At 42.4% G+C, this 25198-nt stretch overlaps 2 protein-coding genes across 3 annotated transcripts in view; one reads left to right on the top strand and one right to left on the bottom strand.

Moving 5' to 3' along the window:
* FKBP1B (FKBP prolyl isomerase 1B) overlaps positions 1-16625 on the top strand; it is a 45424-nt gene extending 28799 nt beyond the window's left edge. The window contains exons 3-4 of one of the 2 annotated variants that reach the window (XM_014872964.2): positions 13263-13375; positions 15920-16625. In XM_014872964.2, the coding sequence (XP_014728450.1) occupies positions 13263-13375; positions 15920-16048 (242 nt within the window). In that variant the 3' untranslated portion in view covers positions 16049-16625. The remainder of the gene's footprint in view (positions 1-13262; positions 13376-15919) is intronic. The other variant, XM_088162476.1, reaches the window with a different exon arrangement.
* Positions 16626-20982: 4357 nt separating this feature from the next.
* On the bottom strand, positions 20983-25100 carry SF3B6 (splicing factor 3b subunit 6). Its single transcript, XM_014872963.2, has 4 exons — positions 24978-25100; positions 24620-24738; positions 22642-22780; positions 20983-22149 (listed from the first exon to the last, which is right to left on the bottom strand). The coding sequence occupies exons 1-4, from the start codon at positions 25005-25007 to the stop codon at positions 22060-22062; spliced, it is 378 nt and encodes a 125-aa protein (XP_014728449.1). The 5' UTR covers positions 25008-25100; the 3' UTR covers positions 20983-22059.
* Positions 25101-25198: the final 98 nt, after the last annotated feature.

The following is a 25198-nucleotide window of genomic DNA, read 5'->3' on the forward strand; positions in this document are numbered from 1 at the left end:
GGGCACACAGTGCACAGGCAAGACAGATGATGTGACTGAGAGGGGCAAAGCACACAAAAATTACAGAAATATGGATAGATCAAGAATTGAATTACCAGAATTGTTATGGCTGTCTTCGACTTTTGATACAGTAATTATTATAATAGCTGTAATTTTTCCATTTTATTTCCTTTTTTTCTTGGCAAGTGTTTTATGACACAAGCAGCCAGAATACTTACAAGTCTGATGAATGATTTCCAAAGACCCCGTATCCTGGGTGATTGCTGCCCTTGTGAGCAGGATCACTGAAACTCCCTGTGCAGGCAGCCAGTAAATCAGCAGATCCGTGTGTAAGCATTAAAATGGCTCCCAAAATGGAAAGAAATTAACTGCCACAATCCCTTCTTTTTTTTTTTTTCTGTGCAAAATGGTTAAATGGAAGAAGCAACTTGAATGAATGTTTACACATTCCATAACGTTAGATGTTATGGATTACAAAGTAAACCATATTACCTGGTCATGGAAGATCTGTTCAATTATTTTTAAAAGCACTGTAGAATACCCAAGTGTCTGGGTGAATGATTATTTTAGGCCAGATAACTGTATCCCTCTTACATAAGTTTCAGCTTCTTTGATGCAGATTTTAGCTCAGTTCTGCTTTTCATTTGTCTGGTTTGGCTGTGTGGATACTTAGATTTTATCTGATACGCCTTCCCTTCAGCAAGCTTCTTATGAATTTAAACTTTTCTGTTTTCCTTTTATGTTTTCTCCTCAATAACTCTGGTGTCTTTTACCTTGCATGTATCTAAGCAATGCTTGGTGTTATGTAACTGGAAAGGTGGTTGTGCTCAAGAATGCCTTAGACCTCATCCAAGCTGAATTTTAAATAGATTTAAATACTAGTAATCCAAAAACCAAGCAATGAAGTCTTCCGAGAATGTAACATTTCAGATGAACATAAGCCTTTTCTTTGTATTGTTTTCTAAAGCAAAATGTTTCATTCCATTCAAGTCTAAACTGTATTCTCTCTTTTTTTTGAATTTGAGCAGGACATTGATTATTTTTTCCACAGAAAAACAACCTTTGATACTGTGGTTTGAATGTTTTTACCATTTGATTGCTAGGAATAGATTTTTATTGACTTCACATAGTAAGTTGCTCATAGGAATACTACTTTTTCAGTTACACGTGCTGGGATTATAAAAGATAGTGTGACCTGGGATAGAACATAGTCTGGTCTACAGCAGTCTCTGTGAGTTATGCAATGTATGCACCAGCTCAGTCTTTGCTTTTACAGATAATAATATTACACATTTCACTGTAGAGGCTGAAATCTTCAGACTTTTTGTTGTTGGTGTAATAATATATTTGTTTATGTAGTGCTTTGCTGTTTTGTCCACATGCAATTTGTGTTGCTCTCCACTCTGTTGTGCTGTTGAGGTAATTTTGACAATGTTTATCTCTGTTGTTTGTGTCTATGGACTGACTGCCATTCCTATTTGTAGTATCTAAACTGGCTTAATTTACAATGTGTTCTGTTTGCAGCAGTCCTGAGTGTGAAAACACTTTTGCTCTTGGGCAAGGGTTGTGGTCTGTGCAGTCCACCCTCAAACTCCCACTAAAGGCAGTGAGGGCAATGCAGGGACAAACCCTACACATCAGGCACTGCTGATCTAACAAGTCTTGGGAGCAAGGATTGGTTGCCCAGGAAGGTTGTGGTGTCCCCATCCCTGGAAGTCTTCCAGGCCACGTTGGATGGGGCTTGGAGCAGCCTGGGCTAGGGAGAGGTGCCCATAGCAGAGAGATTGGAACAAGATGATCTAGCTAAGCCCCCTTCCAACAGAACCCATTCTGTGATTCCATGAGTCTGTGAACTGGGATCCAGATCTCTGCCCATGGCCCTGACCTCCCCAATTACTACTACTTGTATAGTGTTCTCCTAACTCCATTGTTCTCTATTTCCAGCTACTGTAGAGATTCAAGGAGGGGGCATAGAGAGTGATCCCATTGTGTGTTTGGTTGTCTGGTGATGAGAATACAGGAAAAGGTGAAGAAAATTAGTTTAAATTCAGGGTTAAGGTGGAGTTGAACTCATAGTGCCTTGAGAAGTGTTTATAATAGGATGGGTGGGCGGTGTCTCCTGACCACCCTTGAAAAACCACCTCAGCCCTCTGTCTGTCCTTAAAAGCAGATTCAAAACTCGACATCCAAAATTAATGATTATGCTAAATTGTAGAAAGATATTAAAATTGAGGTTCATCCTTTTACTTACTGTATCCTGCTACCTTACTATTGGCTGCACTTCACTTGGTGCACAGGCTTTCTGTATCTCACCTTCTGGATGTACCTACTTGTCCCTACTGCCCCTGTAAGAAACTTCTGATTCTTTTTCTCTCTCTCACTTCAGTAAAACACAAAGAGAAAGTCCCTAATGGGTGATATCCTCTTCTTACCCCTTTTCTCTGAGATGAGTCCCCTAAAATGTTTATTTTGTGTTCTTGCTGCTTCATTGCCCAAGACATGAGTGGTTTATTAAGGAGATGAAAATAGATACAGTCACTTGGAAATTCCTATTGTTCTTCAGAGAGACGACTGTAATGTCCAGCAGAGCAATGCCTGAGACTCATCTGTCAAGATAACAGCTGCTACTTTTTCCATAGTTCATTTATAAGATCACTGAGATCAAAACTTAGAGATGGAAAAGACCTATTTATAAGAACAAACTGCTCTGTAAATAGCTCCTTTTCCCTGTGGCTTGGAAGATACTTTAAGGCTTACTGAATGAAGCCTTTCAGGATATCCAAGGCAAAGTATATTGGTTAATAATATTATTGCTGGGTATGCTGTTGACTGGCTGACCTGGGTGAAACTACAGTGCTTGTTTCACAGGGTGAAATGAAGGTGAGTTGTACTTACACAGCTGTCTGGTGACACAATGTGTTCTTTTTGACATCCAGCTCTTTGCTCTCATCTCAAATGCACACTATTCTATATTGTTGCAGGATTCTGCTCTGGAGAATACTCTTGAGTGCATGATTCAATGTAGATTTAAATTACTGAGATACAGGTTTCAAACTGTTACATATATTTTTGTACTTTCATTAATATCAAGGGAACTGTGCCAGTTTGCACCAAAGAGAATCTGCAACGTCAGGAATGATGAGCAAAAATAGGAAAAAAATGTGGCAAAAACTTAATCTCATAGTAATATTATTTCAGAACAAACTCACAGTTTAGAGGCAGTGATATTTATGACACTGACAATGTCTGCCTTGGAGCACGTAAAACACTGTTTACATTGAAAACAATACTGCAAAAATACTCTTTCTTTTTTTTTTTTTTTAAAGCATGTGAATTCTTAGTAGGTGGGAAGAACAAACTATACCTCTGTGGAAAGATTTGTCCCTTTGATGAGTGTATCTCATCTACCTTTTAAAATGAAGGTCTAGAAAAGTAAAAGAAGACATTTCTCCAGTGGAGTCCTGCAGCAAATAACAAAGCTTCTGCTCAGCACAGTGTTGGGTTTATCTGATGTTGCTGGTAGGCTGAACTTCTGACAATACAGTAAGGGTTTCCCAACATGTAACTTGTTCATGAACCCTTCTCAGAGTTTATTCAATGTCTAGAGGGGCTCTATGTCCTGTTATTCCTACAGCAGGGTTGCTGAGTGTGTTGGTACACTGTAAGTGACTGGGTAGATCTGTGGTTAGAGTCTAAAGAACCTCAGGCAACATAATCCACTGGAAGGCATTTGGTGCACACATCACAATCAGCTTGGTTTTAAGCTGCATTTTTTCACTAATCTTGACTGTCATTAAGTAATTTTGGGTGGAATTAAGCTTGACTGTCTTTAGCTACCTAGAAGTCTACAGTCTGCCCATGTCAGTGGGCATCAAGATGCCTCTTCCATCCCAGCAAGGGACTTATCCCTTGAGTGAACCAGCAGTGTGTTCCACCTGATCACCCTGGAAATTCTGTGTGTTATGCTGGAATGAGGCCCCTTGGTGGCCTCAGATTGGTGTCAGTGAAGTAATGTCTCATTTTTCTGCATGGAATCACAGGCAGGAGATGACTCCCCGGGAATTCTCCAAACACTTGTGAAGGGAGGGGCTATTGCATAATGCTAACTTATACCACATCTCTAAAATAAGATATTACAGGCATGTCTGACCAGTCTAGATCACAAAGTTGGACACCCTGGATGAAAAGCATTGGACTTCTGCATTATGTATGTTTTATATACATATGAGGTCATGGTGGAACAGCAGTGTCTGCCTCTGACTTACTGCAAGTATATGTAATCTTGGCATATTGACTGTGGCTGGCTGACTTACTGGCTCAGTAAACACCCATTTTAATAAACTATTTACTTCTCTGGTCCTGTCCTGTGTGTTTATCTTTTTTTTCAAGAATTTTTTTCCTTTTCTCCATCTTATTTAAGAACAGAGTAGCTGCTGAGTCCTTTGCACAATGTTGGACGATTGCTGTGTTTATCAAGATGAGTCTCAGTAAAATAGTACTTGTGAAGGAGCTGTAGCCATGCTGAGCATTAAGAAAGTTGGATGTGATAAAGAACCAACTAAACAAGGACCTGTGGGAAGGAAAGAGGATGTGGGGAGAAATTTTATTTTTCAGTTCCAAATGCCCTAAAAGCCAACATACCATTTTCATTTCTTGGTATTAAGTGGTAACACATAAATAATATTCTTTTTCATGCTCAAATTTATTGTCTTTGGGCATGGCCAGAGAAGCTGTGGATTCCCCATCTGTGGAAGTGTTTAACACTAGGCTGGAGGGGGCCCTTGGCAGCCAGATCTTGTGGAAGGTGTCCCTGCCCATGACAGAGAGTTGGAATGAGATATCTTTAATGTTCCTTACAATCCTGACCATTCTGTGATTCTCTCCATAGCCCCTTAGTTCAGTGCCCTTGTAGAGATGGGTAGATCTGTCACTAGGCTGTTGCTAGCTTAAGCCAAGGGAATCAGAAGTGTTGCACTTAAACTAAGATTTTTAGCACAAATTTTATTCAGAAGGAAACATACTACAAGGCTAGACAGCTGAAAACTAAAAATGCCCAATCTGAGAAGAGCTTATCATTAAAGCACACCTAACTGCTGGTAAGATTGTCATGTTGGGCTGGGAAGGTGTTTCCTCTGGCAGTTTCTTCCCTGGAGCAGAGGAGGAATTAAGAACCTGGTGCTATTTCCCCAAATCCCCTCTCATGTGATCTCAGAGCCATGCTCAGAACTTTCACAAGAAACTTCTGAAGATGCTTTTCTGGTGTTTTTCCCTGCTCCCTGCACCCAGATCTGTGTTGAGAACTCTGGAGTTCCACCTTGGGCTCTTCTGGTGCTATACCCTGAGAGACAGTGGCTGTCACACTCACACCTATTTCAGTGAGGTTTAACCTGTTACACAAGTGTGTAACTTCCCAGTGGGAGGTCATCTGCACAGTTGTGTATGTGCCACAGGCCAGAATGTCAAATTCATGGCCCCAGAACACAGGCAACCATGAAACAAAAAGAGAGGAGGGAAGGAAATACATGTGGCATTGGATGAAACTAAGAAGGAAACTAAGATGAAAAGAAAGAGATTATTTTGCTGCTCTGTTCCCATGGTGCACTAGGTGTTCAGAATTCTGTGGGCAAGCTCTGCTGCTTGTGTGGGAAATCTTGCAGACTCTCTTTGTATTACAGCTATGCTTGAACTGTTCTTTGTGCCTTTGGGCTGCTACCAAAGGGCAGGGACAGAAAGACCCAGACCAGTGAGGAACATTCCCTCTCCCTGTGTTACAGGACATGGTGTTTGGGGATAGCGAAACAAGAGATCCAAAGTATTTCTCCATAAATATATTCCCTCTAAAATGCTGCTTTAGACAGCTATCGTCCCCCTCATTAGCATTCCCACACTGACCTGATTCTGCCATGCTTATTCAAATGAAATTTGCCTTATGCTGCAATATATGTATATTTTACAGCTGAACTTAGTAACAAAATCAAACTCTAAAATAAAATTAGTTTTAAGGTGATGGGATACCAGAGGAATTGTTTTGGTCTCTTTGCAACTTATGGAGAATATGCTTAGTGAGCCTCATATCTCCCTTGAAGGTAAATCTACTTTTCCTTCTCTTAAAAGTATGCAAATCCCCAGAGTTGCTAGGACAGAATAAGCCTTTCAGCAGAGTGAACTAGACAATTGCAGGTAATTTTCCTGGCTGTGAAGTCGAGCTAAGTGCAAGGTTCTTTCAAATTGTCTTGTGGTTGTACGCAACAGTGATTCATAGCCCACAGTGATGCATTATTGAAGAGTTGTCTGTTGTGTCTTCATTGCATGCTGTCAGCTGCATAATAAATAATTGATTGTGCTGCTCTTACTCCACATTAAAGATATATGAGTATCTAATACACGAAGAAAATGAAGCTGCAAGGCTGCCTGTGTTCAAAAGATAAAGTGTTACTGAAGTGTGCTGCAGTAGCAGGAGCTGGGAAGTGTCCACCACCACTATCCATTTCCCACTTCTTCACTTTGAGTCGGTTTGTCATGGCAACAAATGGCACATTCAAGTCGTTGCTGCTGCCTTTCTAGACAAAACAAAATAATTGTGGTAAAGAGCTGATATGTTGCAGAGTTGTGCTTATCCCCTTCCCTCTTTCTCTTCAACTATTATCCCTCTAGACTGAAAATTCCCTTAAAGTTTTAGTATTTTTTTCTTAAGTGGCTGAAAGCTGTCAGGAAAATGCAGTCTAAGACAGTAAATCCTTTTTTCCACATAAGGCTTTGTTTATATTAAGCGGAGAAAATGTTAGCAGGATAAAACTGAGTGTTTGCAGTGGTACTAAACTTCTATTGTTGAGCCTTTCCCTGGAAAAGCAAGGCTTTGTGGTTCAGTTGCCAAAGTCCCCAGACAGGACACAGTAAGGTGGCTCCTATTCCACCACAGTGTAGGGAACAAAAGCATCTTCCAACTCACATTCAACACTCTTTGTTTCCATTACAATGACCCATGAGTAAAATAAATGACACAACAAATTTGTCAAGAAGAGTTTTGCTTTGGAAGTCTAATCAGGAAATCAGAGGTGTGTGCTGCTCACTGTGTTGTGGCAGGAGCAGGCTCATGGCCAGATATAACTATGGGTTACTGGGAGCTGCTGTTATGACAGAAATGTGTAAAACAGTGAATTGAATTTTGAGATAATAGTGACATTAAGATGGAAGAAGTGTGAGATGTCTGACTGACATGTGTCTGGATTCTGATGGAAGGAGTTGGGAGCTGGAATGAGTTGGAGTTAGGTCCTGGGAAGAAGAAGCACATGGCACTAACAGTATTTGCCTAGAAAGCTATTGCTCAGATCTCTGTGTTTAACATCAAGACATAGAAGAATTGTTTTTGTTCCTGAGGGAAACCACACATTTATCAAGTGTGTTAGCTTGAGACTCGGCCGCAAGCTAAGGTGGGAATACTATTGAATGCAGGGAATGCTTTGCCACAGTATTTCAGAATTGAATCGTGAAGACAACTGATCTATTTTAATGTAAAATGCAATTAACATTACAGTGGAGTTCTGCTGGTGTGAATCAACCTGGGATGTGATTTGTGACTTTATGGATGCATTTCTCCCACTATTCCTATGCAATTGTGCTGAACTGTGCCTTCCTATATCCTTTGGGAAGGTATCAATGTTGACATAAGGACTTCTGTGCAATTGCTAGAACCTTTCTGATAATATATTTTCCAGGATAAAACTGGATATTAGTAATAGTTGCATGTTGTAAATGGGAGGGAGATAAGAATTTCCAGCCTTTGATATATTCTCCTCTCAGAATAGGATATAGTTTTATGTAGAAACAATATATTTTATGAGGAAAAAAATAAACACTTGAGATAAAAAATTCTTAACCCACAGCAACATTAGCTCCTCAGAAAGTCCTAGGAACCAAACCCAAAGAGATGTTCCTAAAAGCACAGATTGATTACAGGGAAATGTAGTGGCATTGAGGGGAATCAGAATACAGTTCCTGTTGTGAAGAGCCTCTGGTCTACATAAAATGAAACAGGATAGTGTCCTAGAAACTTCTGAATATCTGCCCCTCTTTCTGCTGCCAAAGAGTGTTCAGGAAGTAACTGTCTTCAAGGGTATGTATTGCCTTTACATTCTGTAGGTAACTACTGCTTGAAAACATAAGGGAATAGAATACTTTATAGATGAATGATGCTGTTTTTTGAAAGTCACCTATTTAATTCAGTTTATCCCCTCGGTACTTGAGAGGTAAGTGAATCCCACTGTACAGGATAAAAAGATAGCAGCTAGTGAAATCAAGAGATTTGCCCTGGATTGGGACCTTCATCTTAGGACTCCCAGAATTTGTCAACACTGCAGAGACAAATAATTCAGTAAACACTGGAGTCAGTGAAGCCTGGGATGCAGTTTTGCCTACTTCACTTAGGGATGGATGGCTGAGTTAATACTGCCTCACCAGGGCCCTATAAAAACTTGGCAGTGTAGCATTTGGTTTAAGGTACCTTACCTTTTGTAAGGTAGTTGACTGAGAATGATAAACAGTTCCAGGAGGTTATTTCAATCCTAACATCTAAATCTTAGGTAGGATGAATCATCCTTGGATATACCACTCTTTCTCCATTAACCATAGGAGTAGCCTAGATGACAGGTTGAGACACAGTTTCTACCTTTGAAGTGGGTAACATTAGCAATGGAATTTACACGTGAATTTTCTGCATTCGGGCACAGAAGTTTGACAGACTATCTGCAGATGGCCTTCAGTGGTAACTTTCCATCCATCCTTCTGTGGATAACAGCTTGGCCATGGTTTGGGGCAGGGTTTTATGGGGACAATAGGTGTATTAGGTGTCTAACAGATGGGCTGACTCCAGGCATTTGTGCTATGTGATTGCTTGTATTCCCAGCTGAGTCATTCTCAGATGAAAGAAGAAAAGTAAGCAAAATGAAACTTAGTCTGTGGTGCAACCTTTCCATTCCTGACCTCTCCTCCATATTTTCTCTGATAACAAAACCTGAGCCTTTCTCTTGATAGAACCTCTTAGAGGCTCTTCTTTCTACACAGACTTTTTCATTACGTGCATAGGATCTTAGTGTTGGTATGATCCTTGTTCATCTGCCAAATGAGTTTGAAATCGGCTCAAAGATTAAGAAGTTATTAGGCAAGTGCAGACAGTGTCATTTCATTAGCCCTCTCCCCTTAGGAAACAGATTTTAGTGATGGGATCTTAGCTAATGTAGTGCAGTAGTAAAAAGTAGTGCAGACACAGCTGCAGACACACCTGTGTTTTAATAAGAAGTAATAATTTGTGTTGAACCTCGCCTGAAGTGTTTTCACTGCCAGTTTAGCCAAATGGCATTGTAGTCCTGCAGTTTGCATGGATCTGTGGTCATGTTCTTTAATAAAATGATCCATCTACTCTTTAATCTGCAGCTTCAATGAGCTGAACATCAGTGATTCAGTAGGACTCATGATCTGAAATGTCTCTTTTTCTACACCCTCTTAATTTTTAAAACCTGATTTTCAATTAGGACTATTTTCAAATCCGTGCCATATTCTGATAACCCAAGTTTGTGCAATTAATTATTTTCATACAATGATTGTTCCCTTTCAGAAACCTAAGGGTTTTTTAACAAATAGCCATATAGGCATCTAGATGTCCTTGCTCAGTCAAAACTCTTATTGACTGTTCTGACTTGCAAAACAATGTCATTGCTGAGTTCCTGATTGTGGTTTTTTTTCTCCTTGCTGTTAGCTAGATAAATAAAGATGTAGGCTGAAGATGGGCATGTATCCTTGTTGAAGAATATTAACTAAATCAATTTCTTCACAAAAAAAAAAATCAATTGGTGCATTAGCAAGAGAGAAAATAAAGCATTGTGCTGTTTTAACTCCCAGGAGCTTGCATAGCCAACTCTAACTCTCTGAACCTGAGATAGAAAAGATCTAAAGTTCCCATTTAAATCCATATCGGAACTTCTTCAGGGCACGTGGAGTCTCTGACTCATTTCCAGACTGGATGTGCATTTTAAGGGCACTGACATAAAAACTGACCCTCCTGCCAGAGCTTCAGTGAATACAGACACATTTGATTCTGCATCCCAATTTGTCTTCCAAAAGCAGTAAGGTGATGACAGAGGAAGCTTGTGAATCCATAACCTCATGAATTTTCAGCTGTTGCTGAAAATAGAATGTTGCTGTAAATACAGAAAAGCCTGATTTCTTCTACAAGGCCTAACACATCTTCTATGGGCATTTTCTAGTGCAATTAATTAGTTTTTAAATGGTGTGTCAAACTAGCAAGCTCATGGGAAGATGGAAATGTTACTTTAAATGGGAGACATTGTCCAGGAGCTGTTGTCAGAATCTCTGAAGAGTTAATTCTGATTCTGCCACTGGTTTGATGTGGGGTGTTTAGTAAGCCATCAGAGCTTTAAGCTAAGAGTTTTAATAGGATTTAGTTACAAAGTGAAATGAATGCATAATAAATTATTGTGGAACTTTGCATCTGAATCTGAACTTTTAGATTGAGGCTATTTTATAATAAATATATTCTTTACCTCTTGAGCTAATGTGAAGAATAATTAATGTTTGCGTACTGCTTTGAACATGCAAACTGTAATGACAGTACTAAGTTTTAATATTAAAACTATTAAATATTGGGATTCTGTAATAGTCTCCTTCCATTTCATAGAATCATAAGGTTTTATGATGTATTTAAAAATAAAAGTGCTCTGAGGAAGGACTGTCACTTAAATTTAAGATCAAATACTTCAAAAAGGATTATGTGATTTGCCTGAGAGTTCCCTCTGAGCTGCTTCTCTCTGCCTGCCCTCCCCCAACACAGGCTGAATTTCTGTATTACAAATGAATCCATCCTAGTCTGTAGCTGGAAAACCTTGTTCAGGAGCTGCTGTGGCTTCCCAGCCTGCCTGGAGGGGTTTGTGGATATCACTGAGCTGATATATTATATAATAAGTGAATTTCCTCCTGTATTGGTGAGGCCACTCCTTGACTTCTATGTCCAATTCTGGCCCCTCAATTCAGGGAGGACATTGAGGGGCTGGAGTGAGTGTCCAGAGAAGGGCAGTGGAGCTGGGGAAGGGTCTTGAGGGTAAATCCTATGAGGAGTAGCTGAGGGAGCTGGGGGTGTTTATCCTGGAAAAGAGGAGGCTTAGCAGGACCTCATCACTCTCTACAACTCCCTGACAGGAGGGGGCAGCCAGGTGGGGAACAGGCTCTGCTCCCAGGGAACAAGTGACAGGACAAGAGGAAATGGCCTCAAATTGTGCCAGGGGAGGTTTAGAAGGACATTAGGAGGAATTTCTTCACAGAAGGGGTCATTAGACATTGGAGTGAGCTGCCCAGGGCGGTGGTGGAGTCACCTGGATGTGGCACTCAGTGCCATGTCCTGTTTGACAAGGTGGTGTTGAGTCATAGGTTGGACTCAGTGATCTCAGAGGTCTTGTCCAACCTCATAGATTCTGTGATTCTGTGGACTTGCATCAGAGCACACATACAGCACTTCATTATTTTACTGTGAAAAACTGAAGGATTATGTCAGGCACTAATGGTAATGGTTGTGAAACATTTCTTATGGGCAGGTTATTCCATAGTTCTCTTTCTAAGGCCTTGGGCACATGCACAGGTGTGTCTGAAAGACCAACTTGGACAAATGTTGGACTTGGCTAATGACTAATTTTCCTTAATATGGCATTTGATTTTAATATTGATGTAAAATATCTGGACAGAGAACCCCTCTGGAATAATCAAATACTGTGTGCTCATAACTGCCAGTCCAAAACTCCATTGCCACTGATTTAACTACTAATGAATTTGGAGACACCTATGTCTGAGCTGTTGTTTGGACTTACCTTTATTCATTGCACAGAAATAGGCACTACTGGGATGTGATTCATTATGTCCTAATGTACATCCCTAGATCTGGTTAGATGAATTGCTCCCTGACAATGCATTTTTCTCTGACTTGATTATCTATTTTCTCTGAGTAATTAGCTCAGAAGTAGCTGGCTATACCTTAGAAGCCTAAAAGTTGGTAAAATGAATCCTACTTTTTTAGTTTCTGTTTTTCATTCTGGCACATCTCTTCATATTTACCTTTGATTCATAGTACAGACTTTTTAAGCAAGCAAAATATGCGTCTTTGTTATTGGACAATAATTGATGATTTTCACTGAAAAATAAAATTTGTGCATCAAAGTGATCTGTTAACATAACTGCTTTAATGGAAAGAAACTACTAAAACTGTATCTTGGTACTGGATCTTAAAGACACTTTTTTTCTCAGCATTTTCTTTCAAAGCTGGACTTGTTAATGTTCTTTGCAACCAGAGTCTTTCTCAGATTAATGAACTTCTCTTTGTACAACCCCTTGCATAGGAGAGTCGTGGTGTATGCCCACAACACTGGCTCTACAGCACAACAAAAAAAGGATTGAATCTAATATATAAATATCAGCCCAACCTTGCAAAATATTCAGAGTAAAGCATTTTAAGTACCAGGTACTTCTAAATTGAAAGCTACTATAATTTGAAAAGGAGAATAGCCTATCATGCAGTGCTCTGTGAAGGTTTGTCCATTTGCTGAGGAATCTGGGCATGTGTTCCAAACCCTTGGATTGAAACAGTGCCCATCCAAAGGAACAAGTAACCTGTCCTGTGCCTGTGTCTCGTGGCTGAATGAAAATATGGAGGAACGAGGGTGGTAGAACATTTATATAAATACCTTTGCTGTCTTCAAATTTGTGACTGCAGAGTCTCTTCTTTTTGTATGAGGAGCAGGCACATGCAGCTGTCACGTTGTGTAGAGGTTTCACACACATGGTGTGGGATGGCCCCGTTTGTGTAACACACGTCATTAGGGGCAGCCCTGGATCAGGCACCTGGCTTGGGATTCTCTCCTCTGCTGCCTCCCACTTGTTCCCTGCATGCTTTTATCCACTTAGGCAGGGAGTGCCACTGTGCAAACAACAGCTCTTCTGTATGTCAGTGCAATGTTTGGTGCAATATGGGTTGTAACCTATTGCATTGAGAATAATAAAAATTATTTCCATTTTAGAGCCTAAATTACAGGAAGGCAAAGGTAACAGTATGGTACCATTGCAGTTGTCTCTCCTGTCTTTTGAATGAGGCTTCAAAGGGAAAATGGAAATGAGCAGCTGATGTGACGAAGACATTAATTTTTCACTCCTCCAGTGCTTAAATTTAGATGTAGCCCAGGCTGAAACTGTGTGTCTTGTTTTGGCAGGAATGCTACAGAATGGAAAGAAGTTTGATTCCTCCAGAGACAGAAACAAGCCTTTCAGGTTCAAGATTGGCAGGCAAGAAGTCATTAAAGGATTTGAAGAAGGTGTTACACAGGTACTAATAAATTGTTCTGGCTGAACCTGGAGCTGGCTGAAGGGTGTGTGAGCTCAGCAATGTCCAGGGCAGTGGTGACAGTGTAGGATATGGAGTGTTTTTGTGAAAATATGGTATTTCCTGTAGTTTCCATCCATCCATCCATCCATGACTATCTCCTGCTCATGAGCCTTTCCCCATGGTATGCATTTGGGAGGGGAGAGGTGAAGTCCCCTCCCCAGGTGCCATATAAGCCCTGTCCCTCTCCTGTGAGCAGCTCCACAAACAGACAGCAGTGGCCTCTAAAATGTTGAGGTGGCAGCTTTTTATGGAGTGACCTCTATTCAGCTACTCCATAAAAGCCCAAGCTGCCCTTTTTGATTATATCCATGACCCAGCTAAAGATTCTGACCCTGACTGAGTAAGGCACCAAACTGCACTGTTACATTTTTATGACTTCAGACCCAGCTTTATGACCCAGCTACAAAACATTCACTGACCAGCCCTATGCTGAAAGAAAACTGCCCTCCATTATTACAGTGTGAATACCAGCACAGTAAAAGCCCCACAGTACAATTCACTGCCAGGTCTTGCTTTTTGTGCAGTGCTGAGGGCCCCCACTCATGAGGAGTGTGATCAGGCTGCTCAAGAGCACGAGTGAATGAGATCAGGGTGCACATTCCTCGACTTCCCATTTCAGGATTCAAGAGCTCAGTGTAGGAGGCAAGTGCTCAAATACTCTTATAGGAACAACTTTAACAGGAGCAACTTCTTATGCTTAAATAGAGAGAAGGGAAGAATGCAAAATGAGAAACAGTCCATTGAGGAATGATGCAACCATGCTTTTCCAGAGAGGGGTGGAAGAGACAAGGGTTTCCACCCCTATGGAGAAAGCAGTGCAAGCATTCCCTTCTTTCTAGACAGAGAAGTCCGTTTGAGGAATCCTAGGCTGTGAAAAATGCCATCTTCCACTGAAGGATTTGAGTTAGACTGTTCATTATTTGCTTTGCAGAAAGGCCTAAGAGAGCTCAGGATTGCAGAGCTGTAGGAACCAGAAGCCAGTGCAGATAAAGCAGCATCAGCAAGCGCTGGGTGAATCAGTTCATCCCTTCCTTAACCACTCTCACTCCCTGACTCTTGACCCTTAGAAAATAAGTGGCCTGAGAGCCATCCAGAAACCCGTGTGGCCACACGCTGCCCTCCTGCTCCTCCTAGTGGATCACTGACACAGTCGAGCTCGTGGCTGTCTCCTTCCACCCCAGGGTTTGAGGGATTTGCAGAGTGTGCTGGACAGAGTCTCTTGGAACAGGGCAGTTCCCTATCTCCAGCACACAGATTTCACAAGCCTTGGTGTAATGACTGTCAGATGTCAGCAGGGTCTGCATTTCTCTGCTCTGCTTCTTACAGTTCAAGTTTGCCTCATCCCTAAAACCCCAGGCATGATCTACCAGCTGCCTGGTTTGCAGGGACACATCCAAGCACTGGACAGCGAGCCCCATGCAAAATCTCAGGGGACCAGGGGAGGTCATTGGCTTGGACATCCTCAGCCCCGTGCCATGAGTACTCCTTGAATGTTCATATCCACATTTGTCTTCTACCCGAAGTAATTGACTCTTTAGCTTTGGTATATTTTATAGAACCTAAAATATTCAACCTGAAAAAAATCTCAACAAGAGCTATCACATAATCTGTAGTCCAGTGATGTGCCTGATCTTGGGAGAGAGGTCTGAGTTAAAATCACTGCTTCAAATCAGTGGATGTTTCTTGTGAAACAAGAAATGTTTCATATGAGCGAGTGAATATTCCAACACCAGTGTATGGTGCATGAACAGCAGTTTGAAAATGTTCCAAAGTACTCAGAAGATCACTCCAGATCTAGGTGAGCAGTTCCCTTCAGAGCCAGTCTGGAGTGAGGGAAATCAGCATTCCTGCCCATCCCAAGGGCAAGGGCTCTCTGCCTGGATAAGCAGCATAAGTGAGATGTCTACCCTGGGGCTTGGAGCTTGGACTGGATTTAGGAAAATAAGTGTTGAGCCTGGCTATGTTGGGCGCCAATCTGTCATGAATAGAGAGCTAAGAGGGCCTTTTCCTAGTGCCTGCTGCTGGTATTCCTTGTACCCTGTGCTCCACAGAAGGTACTCAGACCTCCTGCAGCCCACCCCCGTATAGACAGGATGGACCAAACATGGTGTTAAAATGACTTTGTGTCACTTCCAGGCTGGTTCTGGCAGTTTACATAACTGCTGTGAGAGGTCAAAGTAGTGAGGAGACCCATGCCCATGTGTGAGCTATTTATGGCAGCTTCAGCTGGAAGCAAAACCATTTGGGCTCAGAATCATAGAGTGGCTTGGGTTGGAAGGGACCTTAAAGATCTTCTCCTTCCATGCCCCAGACTCAACAATCTTAAAGGTCTTTTCCAAACTAAACAATTCTATGAATCTGGTTATCCCAATACTCCTTGATTCTATAAATCTGCCAGGTAGTGATTTTTTTGTTTGTTTTCCTCCTAATCTTGTTGTTTGTTTGTTTTTTTGTCTTCTCCTTTCTCCAACATCCAAAACCCAGATGAGCTTAGGACAAAGAGCAAAGCTGACCTGCACACCTGAGATGGCCTATGGAGCCACAGGCCACCCTGGGGTCATACCTCCCAATGCCACGCTCCTCTTTGATGTGGAGCTTCTCAGGTTAGAGTGAACCTTCCCGGGGGAGTTGGCTGGAGACATCTGTTAATAACCATCTGTTCCTTCCCGCCTTGCCAGTGGCAGGAGGAATCTTCACTGGAATCCCAACCTTCCCTGCTCAAGCTGTCCTGTCAGTAGCGCCTGACTCTTGGTTTCCCATGCCTTCCTTCTCTTTTATAAATTTGTGGTGTTCATATTTGCCTTTTATTAGAAGCTTTGCTCTGAGGAAAAATGTCTCCCGGTGTAACATTTCCAAGTTGTACATTTTATTTAATTTGCATGTACGAAGAATTCACGGTGATGACTGAAAATATATATAAATATAAATATATATATATATATATTCCTTATTGAAAAAACCACTGCCTTACTGTACACTTAAACCAAGAAAAAATAAAAACCACAAAAGGTGCTCAAAAAAAAAAAAATCCAATGTACGCCTTGTACATGAACGGGCATTAGCCAAACAGAGTTACCTGCGCTGCCACTTTTCTCAACTTGTACGTTCTGCTTGCTGCTGTTTTAAAAAAATACTGTCTCATTTAAGAATTATAAGTATATATATAAAACAATAAAATCTTGATACTTTACTGTCTCTCATCCTGTTTTTCTCTTCTGGCTACTGGGATGCTCTTTGCTGTACAAGAAGTTCTTCAATCATCAACCCATTTTTTGTTAATTAATCCTTGTACATGAAGTATGTGTAGCTCCATGCACTGCTTCTATTAATGATGGCCCAGTGGAAGACCTCTGTGGGACCAGACGTACCAGGGACATGCAGGTAAGGAGTGCTGGGACAGTTTTCCATTTCCATTTCCCCTGCCTCCATGGCCCTTCAACTCTGGCCAAAATTTGGCTGCTGAAGAGATGGAAAGTGCTGCTTGTCAAAGACATGCAGTGCTGATCTAATTCTGTGCCTTTACAACAGTAAAACTAGTGTACTATTTTGTACTGGAGCTGAGCAAGGCTAGAAGAGAGCAGGATTATGGACATCCACCTTTCAAAAGAAATCTGAACTGTGGGATGATGTGGCCACTGAATACTCCGGGATTTTTAGGCTTTATCAGCTGCTGCTGTTTACAAAGCCTGCAAACTGACCATGTGCACTGCACCTCTGGCACTTGAAACTCAGTAATATTTATTTCATTTGCTGCTTACATGAATTCATGAAATGCTGGTTTCTCCTCTGGAGACAGAAAGATGTGTTGGCTGTTACTTACCTGGATTTGGGAGCAGGAGCTGATCAGCAAAGCTTTCTCTGTGCTGTTATTTTGCCTTGTTGGATTTCTTTCCATTAGGCTCATTGTTCCTCTTTGCTGTAGAAAACCAGGGCATCACTGGATCATGATGTTACTTTTATTTAACTTGACTATAAACTATTTGCATGGTTTTCAACTAACAGATGTTTTGATGGTAATATTTCAAACAGTTGTGCTGTTTCTCTGTGTTAGGAGAACACTCCCAGCATGAGCAGTCAAAGCTACAGAGATGACCCCAGGTGACACCTCCTAGAGTTGGGAAAGGGAATGAGCACAGAGAAGACGTGATCTGGCCAGGGGCCATGGCTCGTGGTCTTCTCTCTTGAGATGTTAATTGTACCCACAGAGCTGCATTTATTTCAGCTTGTTAATTAATAAACCCATAAATCGTTATCTTACAGATTTTTATACACTGAGTGGAGTAAATTTTTTTCTTACTCTGCTTTCCATGAAGAAATGAAGGGATTTTCAGAACCCTTTTTTTGGTGGAAATCTCAGGTTACTGCAGCAGCTGGGTTACATGTCCCCTAATAGTTCTTTTATTTAGGGCACGCTAATTTCCTGTTAAAAATTGGTCATTTTATCTGTCAGGCTCTGATATCCACCAGCTTTCCCAAATCATTTGAAAAGATCCTGCTCTCCTTTGCCACTGCCCTGGCCTGTGTCGCTGGCCTTCCTTTCACCACTGGGTCACAGACTGCACCTCCCAAAGTCGGTTAAAGGTGATGTGGCTCTGTTGTGTCTGTCAAACACAGTTTGATCCAGCACATTGGTCTAAGTTGTTCCTGTCAATGGCCCAGTTTAAGTTAATTGCTTATTAAACAAAACAAAACAAAAGCCCAAAGTGTAATAGCATCACAGAATGGTTTGGGTTGGAAGAGATCTTAAAGACAATTTTGTTCCAACCTCCTGGCATGGACTGGAACACCTTCCATTAAACCAGGTCATTCAAAGCCCCATCCAGCCTTGCCTTGAACACTCCCAGGGATGGAACATCCACAACCTCTGTGGGGAACCTTTGCCAGTGTCTCATCACTGCTCTCAGTAATTAATTTTTCTGTAATCTATGATCTAACCCTGCCTTCTGCTAGTTTGAAGCCATTCCCCCTTGTCCTGTCACTCTAGGTTCTTGTAAATAGTCTCTGCATCTTTCTTGTCAGCTCCCTTCAGGTACTGGAAGGCCACAATTAGGTCACCCCAAGGCTTTTCTTTCCCAGGCTGAACAATCCCAATTCTCCCAGCCTTTCCTGATGGGAGAGGTGCTCCATCCCTCTGATCATCCTGGTGTCCCACCTCTGGACTTGCTCCAATTCCATATCCTTCCTGTGCTGGGAACCCCAGAGCTGGATGGCAGCTCTGCAGAGACCAGCACTGGCTTTGGGCCCTTTCCTGAACGCCCCAACAGCGAATGGCAATGCCAAGAATTGTGTGAGTGTCCCTGGAATGGCCCTGTGCTCCCTCCATCCCCTCTTGGCCTTGCTGTTCGGGAGCTCCTGCTGCATTTGAGGCAATGGGCAGGGCATGGCTCTGCCCTTCTGCTCCTGCAGGTTTCTCACCAGGGAAAAACCACGTTCCTGCTGGGCTCCGAGAGCTGATTGTACTTGATTTTATCACCTCTATCTGCAGAGCTGCCACTGTGCTCTTCCCTTCTGCCCTCCCAGCACAAACCAGCCATTACCCACTCTGTAAAATCCTTATTACAGCTGGCTGATGAAGCTGTCCCTCATCGTCTCCTCTCTGCACAGACCTTGGTTGGAAACAGGGATTATTACATTTTTCACGTCAATTTCATTAAAAAGGAAAAATCTGAAAGGAAAACTAATTGTGCTTTGTGATACTTAGGGAAATTAAGTCTTCAAGGAAATGTAATCTTCAGCTCTTTATTCGACTGCAAATGCGTTAATTTATTTAATTGTATCATCGATCAACACAGTACATAAATTTATTACCCCTATATAATAGATTGGAAAAGATTTACTGTCATTGCCTGTGTAATCAGATATACTCTTGTTACTAATTTCTAAACAGATTCAATGGGAAAAAAGTGACCTTCCAGTCTTAATTTCATGCCCTACTTCCTGAAAAATTAAACGGGAAGTGAGCACACACAAAACCAGCACAGATGCAGAGTGCGAGGCTGGTAACATCTGCTTTATTTGCTACCCCTCTGCCATTCGTGAGCTGAACTCATTTCCCTGTTCTTTGATATTACATTTCAAACAAAATCTTGAGTAGATCTCATCAAAACAGTCCTCCGGGCATTCCATTTCCATTCCCCCTGTCTTGCAGGTACAAATTATTATTTCATTTTTACATGTGCAGGGACATTGAAAGCCCTGAACAGGCACTGGAAGAAACCTATGAAATGGAATATTTAATGAAAGATGGCAGCTGAGCTCTCAGAGAAATCAAAAGCTGCTGATCTTGAGGATTCATTGAAGGAATTTTTATTAATCTTATTGCCCTAAAGAATTGCTTTTTATGTATGTTTTTCAAACAGCATCAAATCCTCATCAAAACAGACACTGCAGTGCAAGCACCATGGTCTCTGCTATTGACAGAAGCAATGTGGTATTTGCATATGATTTAAAACAAGGCTAGCAGCACACAGCACCATTATTGGCACTCTGGTATTTATTATCAGTGTTCATTACTTACTAGAACCATAAATCCAGCATGGCAACAAGCACGTCCAGTTCCCATTTCAGCAAGGAGCCTTCTCAATGTCCAGTAATTAGTGTAAATGATTTCAGTTATCCAAGTGTTTGATACATGGATGTGTACGTATATACATGGCACATATAAATACATATATTTATATATATATAAAAAATAGACATACATGGGAGCAGAGCAGTTTGTAATCCTTGAAAAGCTGTGGATGCTCACATAGAAGCAAATCTCCCAGTAGTATTTAATTAATTTAAACATTTTTTAATGTAATCTGGTTCTTGCCTGAGAACACTCTGTTTATTTGATAGGCAGGACCTGGAAGCCAGGCTGGCCATGGAAGGACTGATCACCTTACCCAGCTTCTGGGCTCCAAATCTCCCAGTGCCTGTTCCTGACCTCAGCCAGGGTTACTGCAGCCTCCAAGGCTTCTTGCTGCAAAAACAGCATCAGTTTTAAGGGACGGCTGCAGGGATGGAGGAATCATGCACTAAGCCTCACAGCCCCAGTGCCTGTGTGCAACAGAAGGCAGGGCAGATCTGCCCCAGTGGGATGCTCTCAGGTCAGGATGGGACTTCAAGCACCCACCCAAAGCTGTAATCACACCTCAGCCATCCTGGCTGCTTTCCCCCAGAGCTGGCTTGGAGCTCACTCTTCACGAGCCATTACTGAACTTTTCTTTGGAACATCTATTAATTGGTAATAGTTTCTTTAAGGAATGAAGAAAATAGGACCATTCACTCCAAAATGTTGAGTGTTTAGTTTCTCATTGGTTCCAGCTAGTAACTGAGTATTGCTGTGAGCCCCTTCCAGCTGCCAAACGAGTTGCACAGCACAGGGCAGCTGAGAGAGATCTCCTCCAGGTGAGATGTGGGAATTGTTTTCACAGTTGGGCACCCTCATGTCACACGTGGACATCCCTGTACCCACGGAGATGGGTGTGCTACAGCTCCTGCCTGCATCAAACACTCCTAACAGCACAGGTTACATGCAGGAGGAACACAGTGTGAAGCCTGCCTTGATTAAAAAAAGCAAAATATGCAGACATTTATTTTTTCACCAAACGGACACAGTATTGTTATTGAAGTGACAGATTCCAACAAAAAAGTAATTTCAGAAAATGGAAGCATTCCTCTCTGACTGTAGAATGCACTGAAAAACAAAACTGAATTACAAATCCCAGGTAAAGTATATTGTTGTCTGCCTCCGTTCTGCACTGGCTGGAAGTTGTCTGGTCAGGGAGCAGAAGATCACATCCATGCAAATAAATCCTCCGAAGGCAGGACACTACCCACATTCACACAACTTCCAGCTGGTTCACGACACAGACACAAGTTATTCTGTCCCACTTCCAAAACATACTGCACACTCTGGATCACACTCATTTTTATACACAGGACATGAGTACTGAAAAAAGAACCAAAAAAACATAAATTTGTTTTTCCTTTACCAGATGCTACACCTAAAAATGTATGTACAGAAAATGTCTTACAGTTCAACCATGCCAAGTAGAAAACAATCACACTACAGGTATCAAAACGAAAACCTTAATCTATGGTCTCATCTTGGTCATGTGTTCTTCACACCAAGTCCTCCGTCCAAACCTGGGACATACAACAAAGCCCTCTACACTTTTTTTTTAGTGTGAGAGCTGGATTGTTTCACTGCAGTTGATCAGAGCAGGCACCACCACTGGGAATGAGGTACTTGGAGTGGAGTCCCCTTATCAGCTGGATCCTTTTAAAAGCCGTTCATCTTCTACAGTTTGTGAAAGAAACTTTGTTACAAACATGGACTTGCACTTGCTTTGTTCAGTCAAACACAGAACCTGCTCGGTCCCTTCTTGAAACAGGTCAAGGCAGCCTTTGCCAGGTCACCCTCAGCACAGAGAAGCCATGTCGCCTTGGGGGATTTAAATCTTAAAGCAGATCTCTGTATGTTCTACATTTATTTAATCTTAATCTGAAGATATAGAGACTCATATTGCAGCTTATCAAATTTATAAGAGAAAAAACTACACTTTGTTAAGAATTCCTATGTTTAGGCCAAGAATTCGATGGAAGGGCTTGAAAACAGTTTTCCAAAGAAGATCAGTTTATTTTGGTGGGTCTGTGTTAATTCCATATTTTTCCTTGAGAAGCTTAAGCTGTTCTTCTTTCTTCTTTGTGTCCATCTTTTGGAATGCCTGTAGTTAGGAAAATAAAAGATGTAAGAAGACAAAATAAGCCTCTCATCTTATGACAAGTTATTTCCCAGTATCTGCAACCAACACCAGTGTGAACTCCATCACCATCACACACACAGAGCATTGCTTGATTCTAGTCCTTGGAGAATGTCACAGGGCCTGCATGCCATCAGTGACACAGAGGACGTCGAGAACTGGAGACCTTTTACCCATAAACAAGATCTCACCTCCTGCTGCAATGTGCTGTGCCTCTTCTCCAGAGTACCCTCCCCACAAACATGTTTTTCACACCCTTTGTCCAAAGGTACTTTTTTTGCACACAAATCACCAAAGTAAACATGAAACTGACCACATATCCCATTCACTCCCTCTAACAATTTGGATTTTATTTCTTAAAAATACTCCAGCAACTGTGTTTACAAACTGATGCTGGGGTTGTTTTTTTGTGACAGCCCTGTTCAGATGTGACTTCCCCAGCCCAGGTGCACGTACCCTGTTTGCATTGTAGTACAGAACCACGAGGTATCTGTTGCACACGTTGAACCCTGACAGGTGGTCACAGGCGTTCTTGGCATCGAAGATGTCCTCATAGACCACATAAGCTGTTCCTCTGGTCTCAGGGGTATTTCCACTGCACAGCAAACGCAGAATCAAGGTCAGATAAAATGCACAAGAAATTGTTTATTTCACAGTGACTGAGATTAGCTGAACTAATGCAACAAATTGCTTTTTAGTGAAGTTATTTCTTCTAGGTATTAAACTACATCCCTGCTTTCCACACCAAACAGTTCAGAGACAGAGACAACAGGAAAATGTGCTGTATTTTGCTCCATAAGGGAAAGGCATCTCTCCACAACAACTGGGTTGTTGAAGCTTTTGTCAGGGCTGCCAGGTTGTGTCTGGAAATAATTTAAATCTTATTACAGCAATTAGCTGTTATTTCATATTACAAGATCTGGATGTCAGTTAGCAGCTGGCTGGATCAGATGGATCCTAGGATGGAACAGGGTTCCTGGCATATCACAAAATCAATTTAAGAGGCAGAACAGCCCTGCTGGTGCAAGCCTACTGTCAAGGCACAGCCATCACCCACGGGAGCACCAATTCCATGTCCTTCATCTGAGGGATGGGACACATGTCTGGGCACGTAACAGTAATGAGCCCAGAGGGGCTGCAGAGTTCACAGATCCCAAAGGTCTCGACTAGAAGATGGCAATGGAGACTTCACAATCAGAACAACTGTCTCTAAGGTGCTTCTGAGAACTCCTCAGGACAAGAGGTATCACACATATCCACACTGGGATCTGTGCTAAAGTGAGGAGGAGAGTGGGATAAACACTGCACAAAGCACAAGAGCCGTTACAAAGGGGCTTACACATTATGCCTTGGCACTGATGATGTTAAAATTTCTGTGGGAAATTACATGAATTAGTAGCTCTGAACAAACTGCTGGATAAACACACCAGTGCATCACTCCAATGGAAAGCCCCTGATATGCCCTAATTCTATGTCCCACTATCATGCTGTTCCAGCCCACGTTTTCAGAAGACTTAAGCACTGGCTCTCCTGTATGCTCATTAGCAAAGAATTCCACCTATTTAGCCAAACTGTATTTACACTGTTCCTTGTTCCCTGAGCCACTTCTCCAGTCACATCCACTGCCCTTCCTCGCTCAAGAAGGGTCTGGTATCACATCTCAGCACCAGCAGCACATGTCCCCTTGGTGTCCTCTGCTTAGTGAGGGCAACTCTGTAAAACTCACTTTACACAACAATCAATCAAGTTACCCAGAGAAGCTGTGGATGCTCCAGCCCTGGAAGTGTTCAAGGCCAGGTTGGATGGGGCTCAGAGCACCTAGTCAGGTGGAAGGTGTCTCTGCCCACTGCAGGGGGTTGGAATGAAATGGTTTTTAAGGTCCCTTCCAGCACAAACCCTCCTGTGATGATCAAAGCTCAGGTCCTCAGCATTTGAACTAACCAGGAGAAGAACATCAGAGCTGCTGCAGACTTGTACAGTCTCCATGCATTTTAGAACCAAAGGCACAGTCACATCTCCACTATCCAGACACGGTATGGCGTGAGGACATCCAGTCTCTCATCCCAGTGAACAGATCCCAACAACAACATCCTTGTTTTCCCACTGGTTAATTATTGGCTACTCATAAAACAGGAAAACTGTTTATGCTCAGCTTCTGTCCTTCCTATTTTTACCCCAAGTCGAGGTAAAACTTCAGCTGTATTTGAAAGTTACTTAAGCAAACAAGTCTCATACTTTATCAACTTCCCCAAGTTCATTTCAAATTTAAGCTCATTCTATACACTTCCCAGCAGAATAATTTGCATCATCACATCCCCCTCTGGCACTCAGGACGCTGCTCCAGGCACTGAACCTTTCCAGCTGTAAAACCCAGCTGCTACTCGCACTGGAGCACCTGAAAACCTTCACGGTCCAAAGAAACCGAAATACTCACACTCTGATCTGCCGGATGGGCCCGTACTTCCCAAAAATGTCGTACATCTCCTCGGCCGTGATTTTGTAGGGCAGGTTCCTGATGTACAGGATCCGGTTGACCTCCGGAGGGAGCCGGATCTGATGGGGGAAGGACAGGCGGTGTGTTAGACCCAAGTAACGTACTGCAAACCTTAAACCCAGCCCCCTACGGACTAAGTAATGGAATCACTGAACCACGGAACATCTGGGGCTGGAAGGGGCCTTAAATATCACCCAGTTCTACCCCCTGCCTCGTTCCCGTCACAGCAGCGGGATGCTTGGAGCGGGACGGAGCCGGAGCCCAGGCCGGCAAGGCTGAGACCGGGCAGCGCACTCACGTTGGCTCGTTTGGCTGCTTGCATCGCCATGCTGGCGGGCGGTGAGTGGAGGCCGCGGCCTGGGACAGAAACACGGGCGGGGAAGGAGCCTGGAGTGGAGACAGCGGCGGGGAGCGGGAGCGATGGGCGGGAAACCCGGATATATCCCAGCAGGCACCGCGCGCTCTCTTCACGGAACCGGATCTATCCCAGCAGGCACCGCGCGGGAAGTGGCGTCACGC

The sequence above is a fragment of the Sturnus vulgaris genome, chromosome 3 (assembly GCF_052056855.1).
Source record: "Sturnus vulgaris isolate bStuVul1 chromosome 3, bStuVul1.hap1, whole genome shotgun sequence".
NCBI lineage: Eukaryota > Metazoa > Chordata > Aves > Passeriformes > Sturnidae > Sturnus > Sturnus vulgaris.

Excerpts from the sequence above, each read along its gene's own strand:
- SF3B6 (XM_014872963.2), bottom strand. The coding sequence starts at position 25,007 with ATGGCGATGCAAGCAGCCAAACGAGCCAAC. Across the intron at positions 24,739-24,977 it reads AAGCAGCCAAACGAGCCAAC|ATCCGGCTCCCTCCGGAGGT; the intron begins GTGAGTGCGCTG and ends TTCCCCCATCAG. Across the intron at positions 22,781-24,619 it reads CCCATCCGGCAGATCAGAGT|TGGAAATACCCCTGAGACCA; the intron begins GTGAGTATTTCG and ends TTTGCTGTGCAG.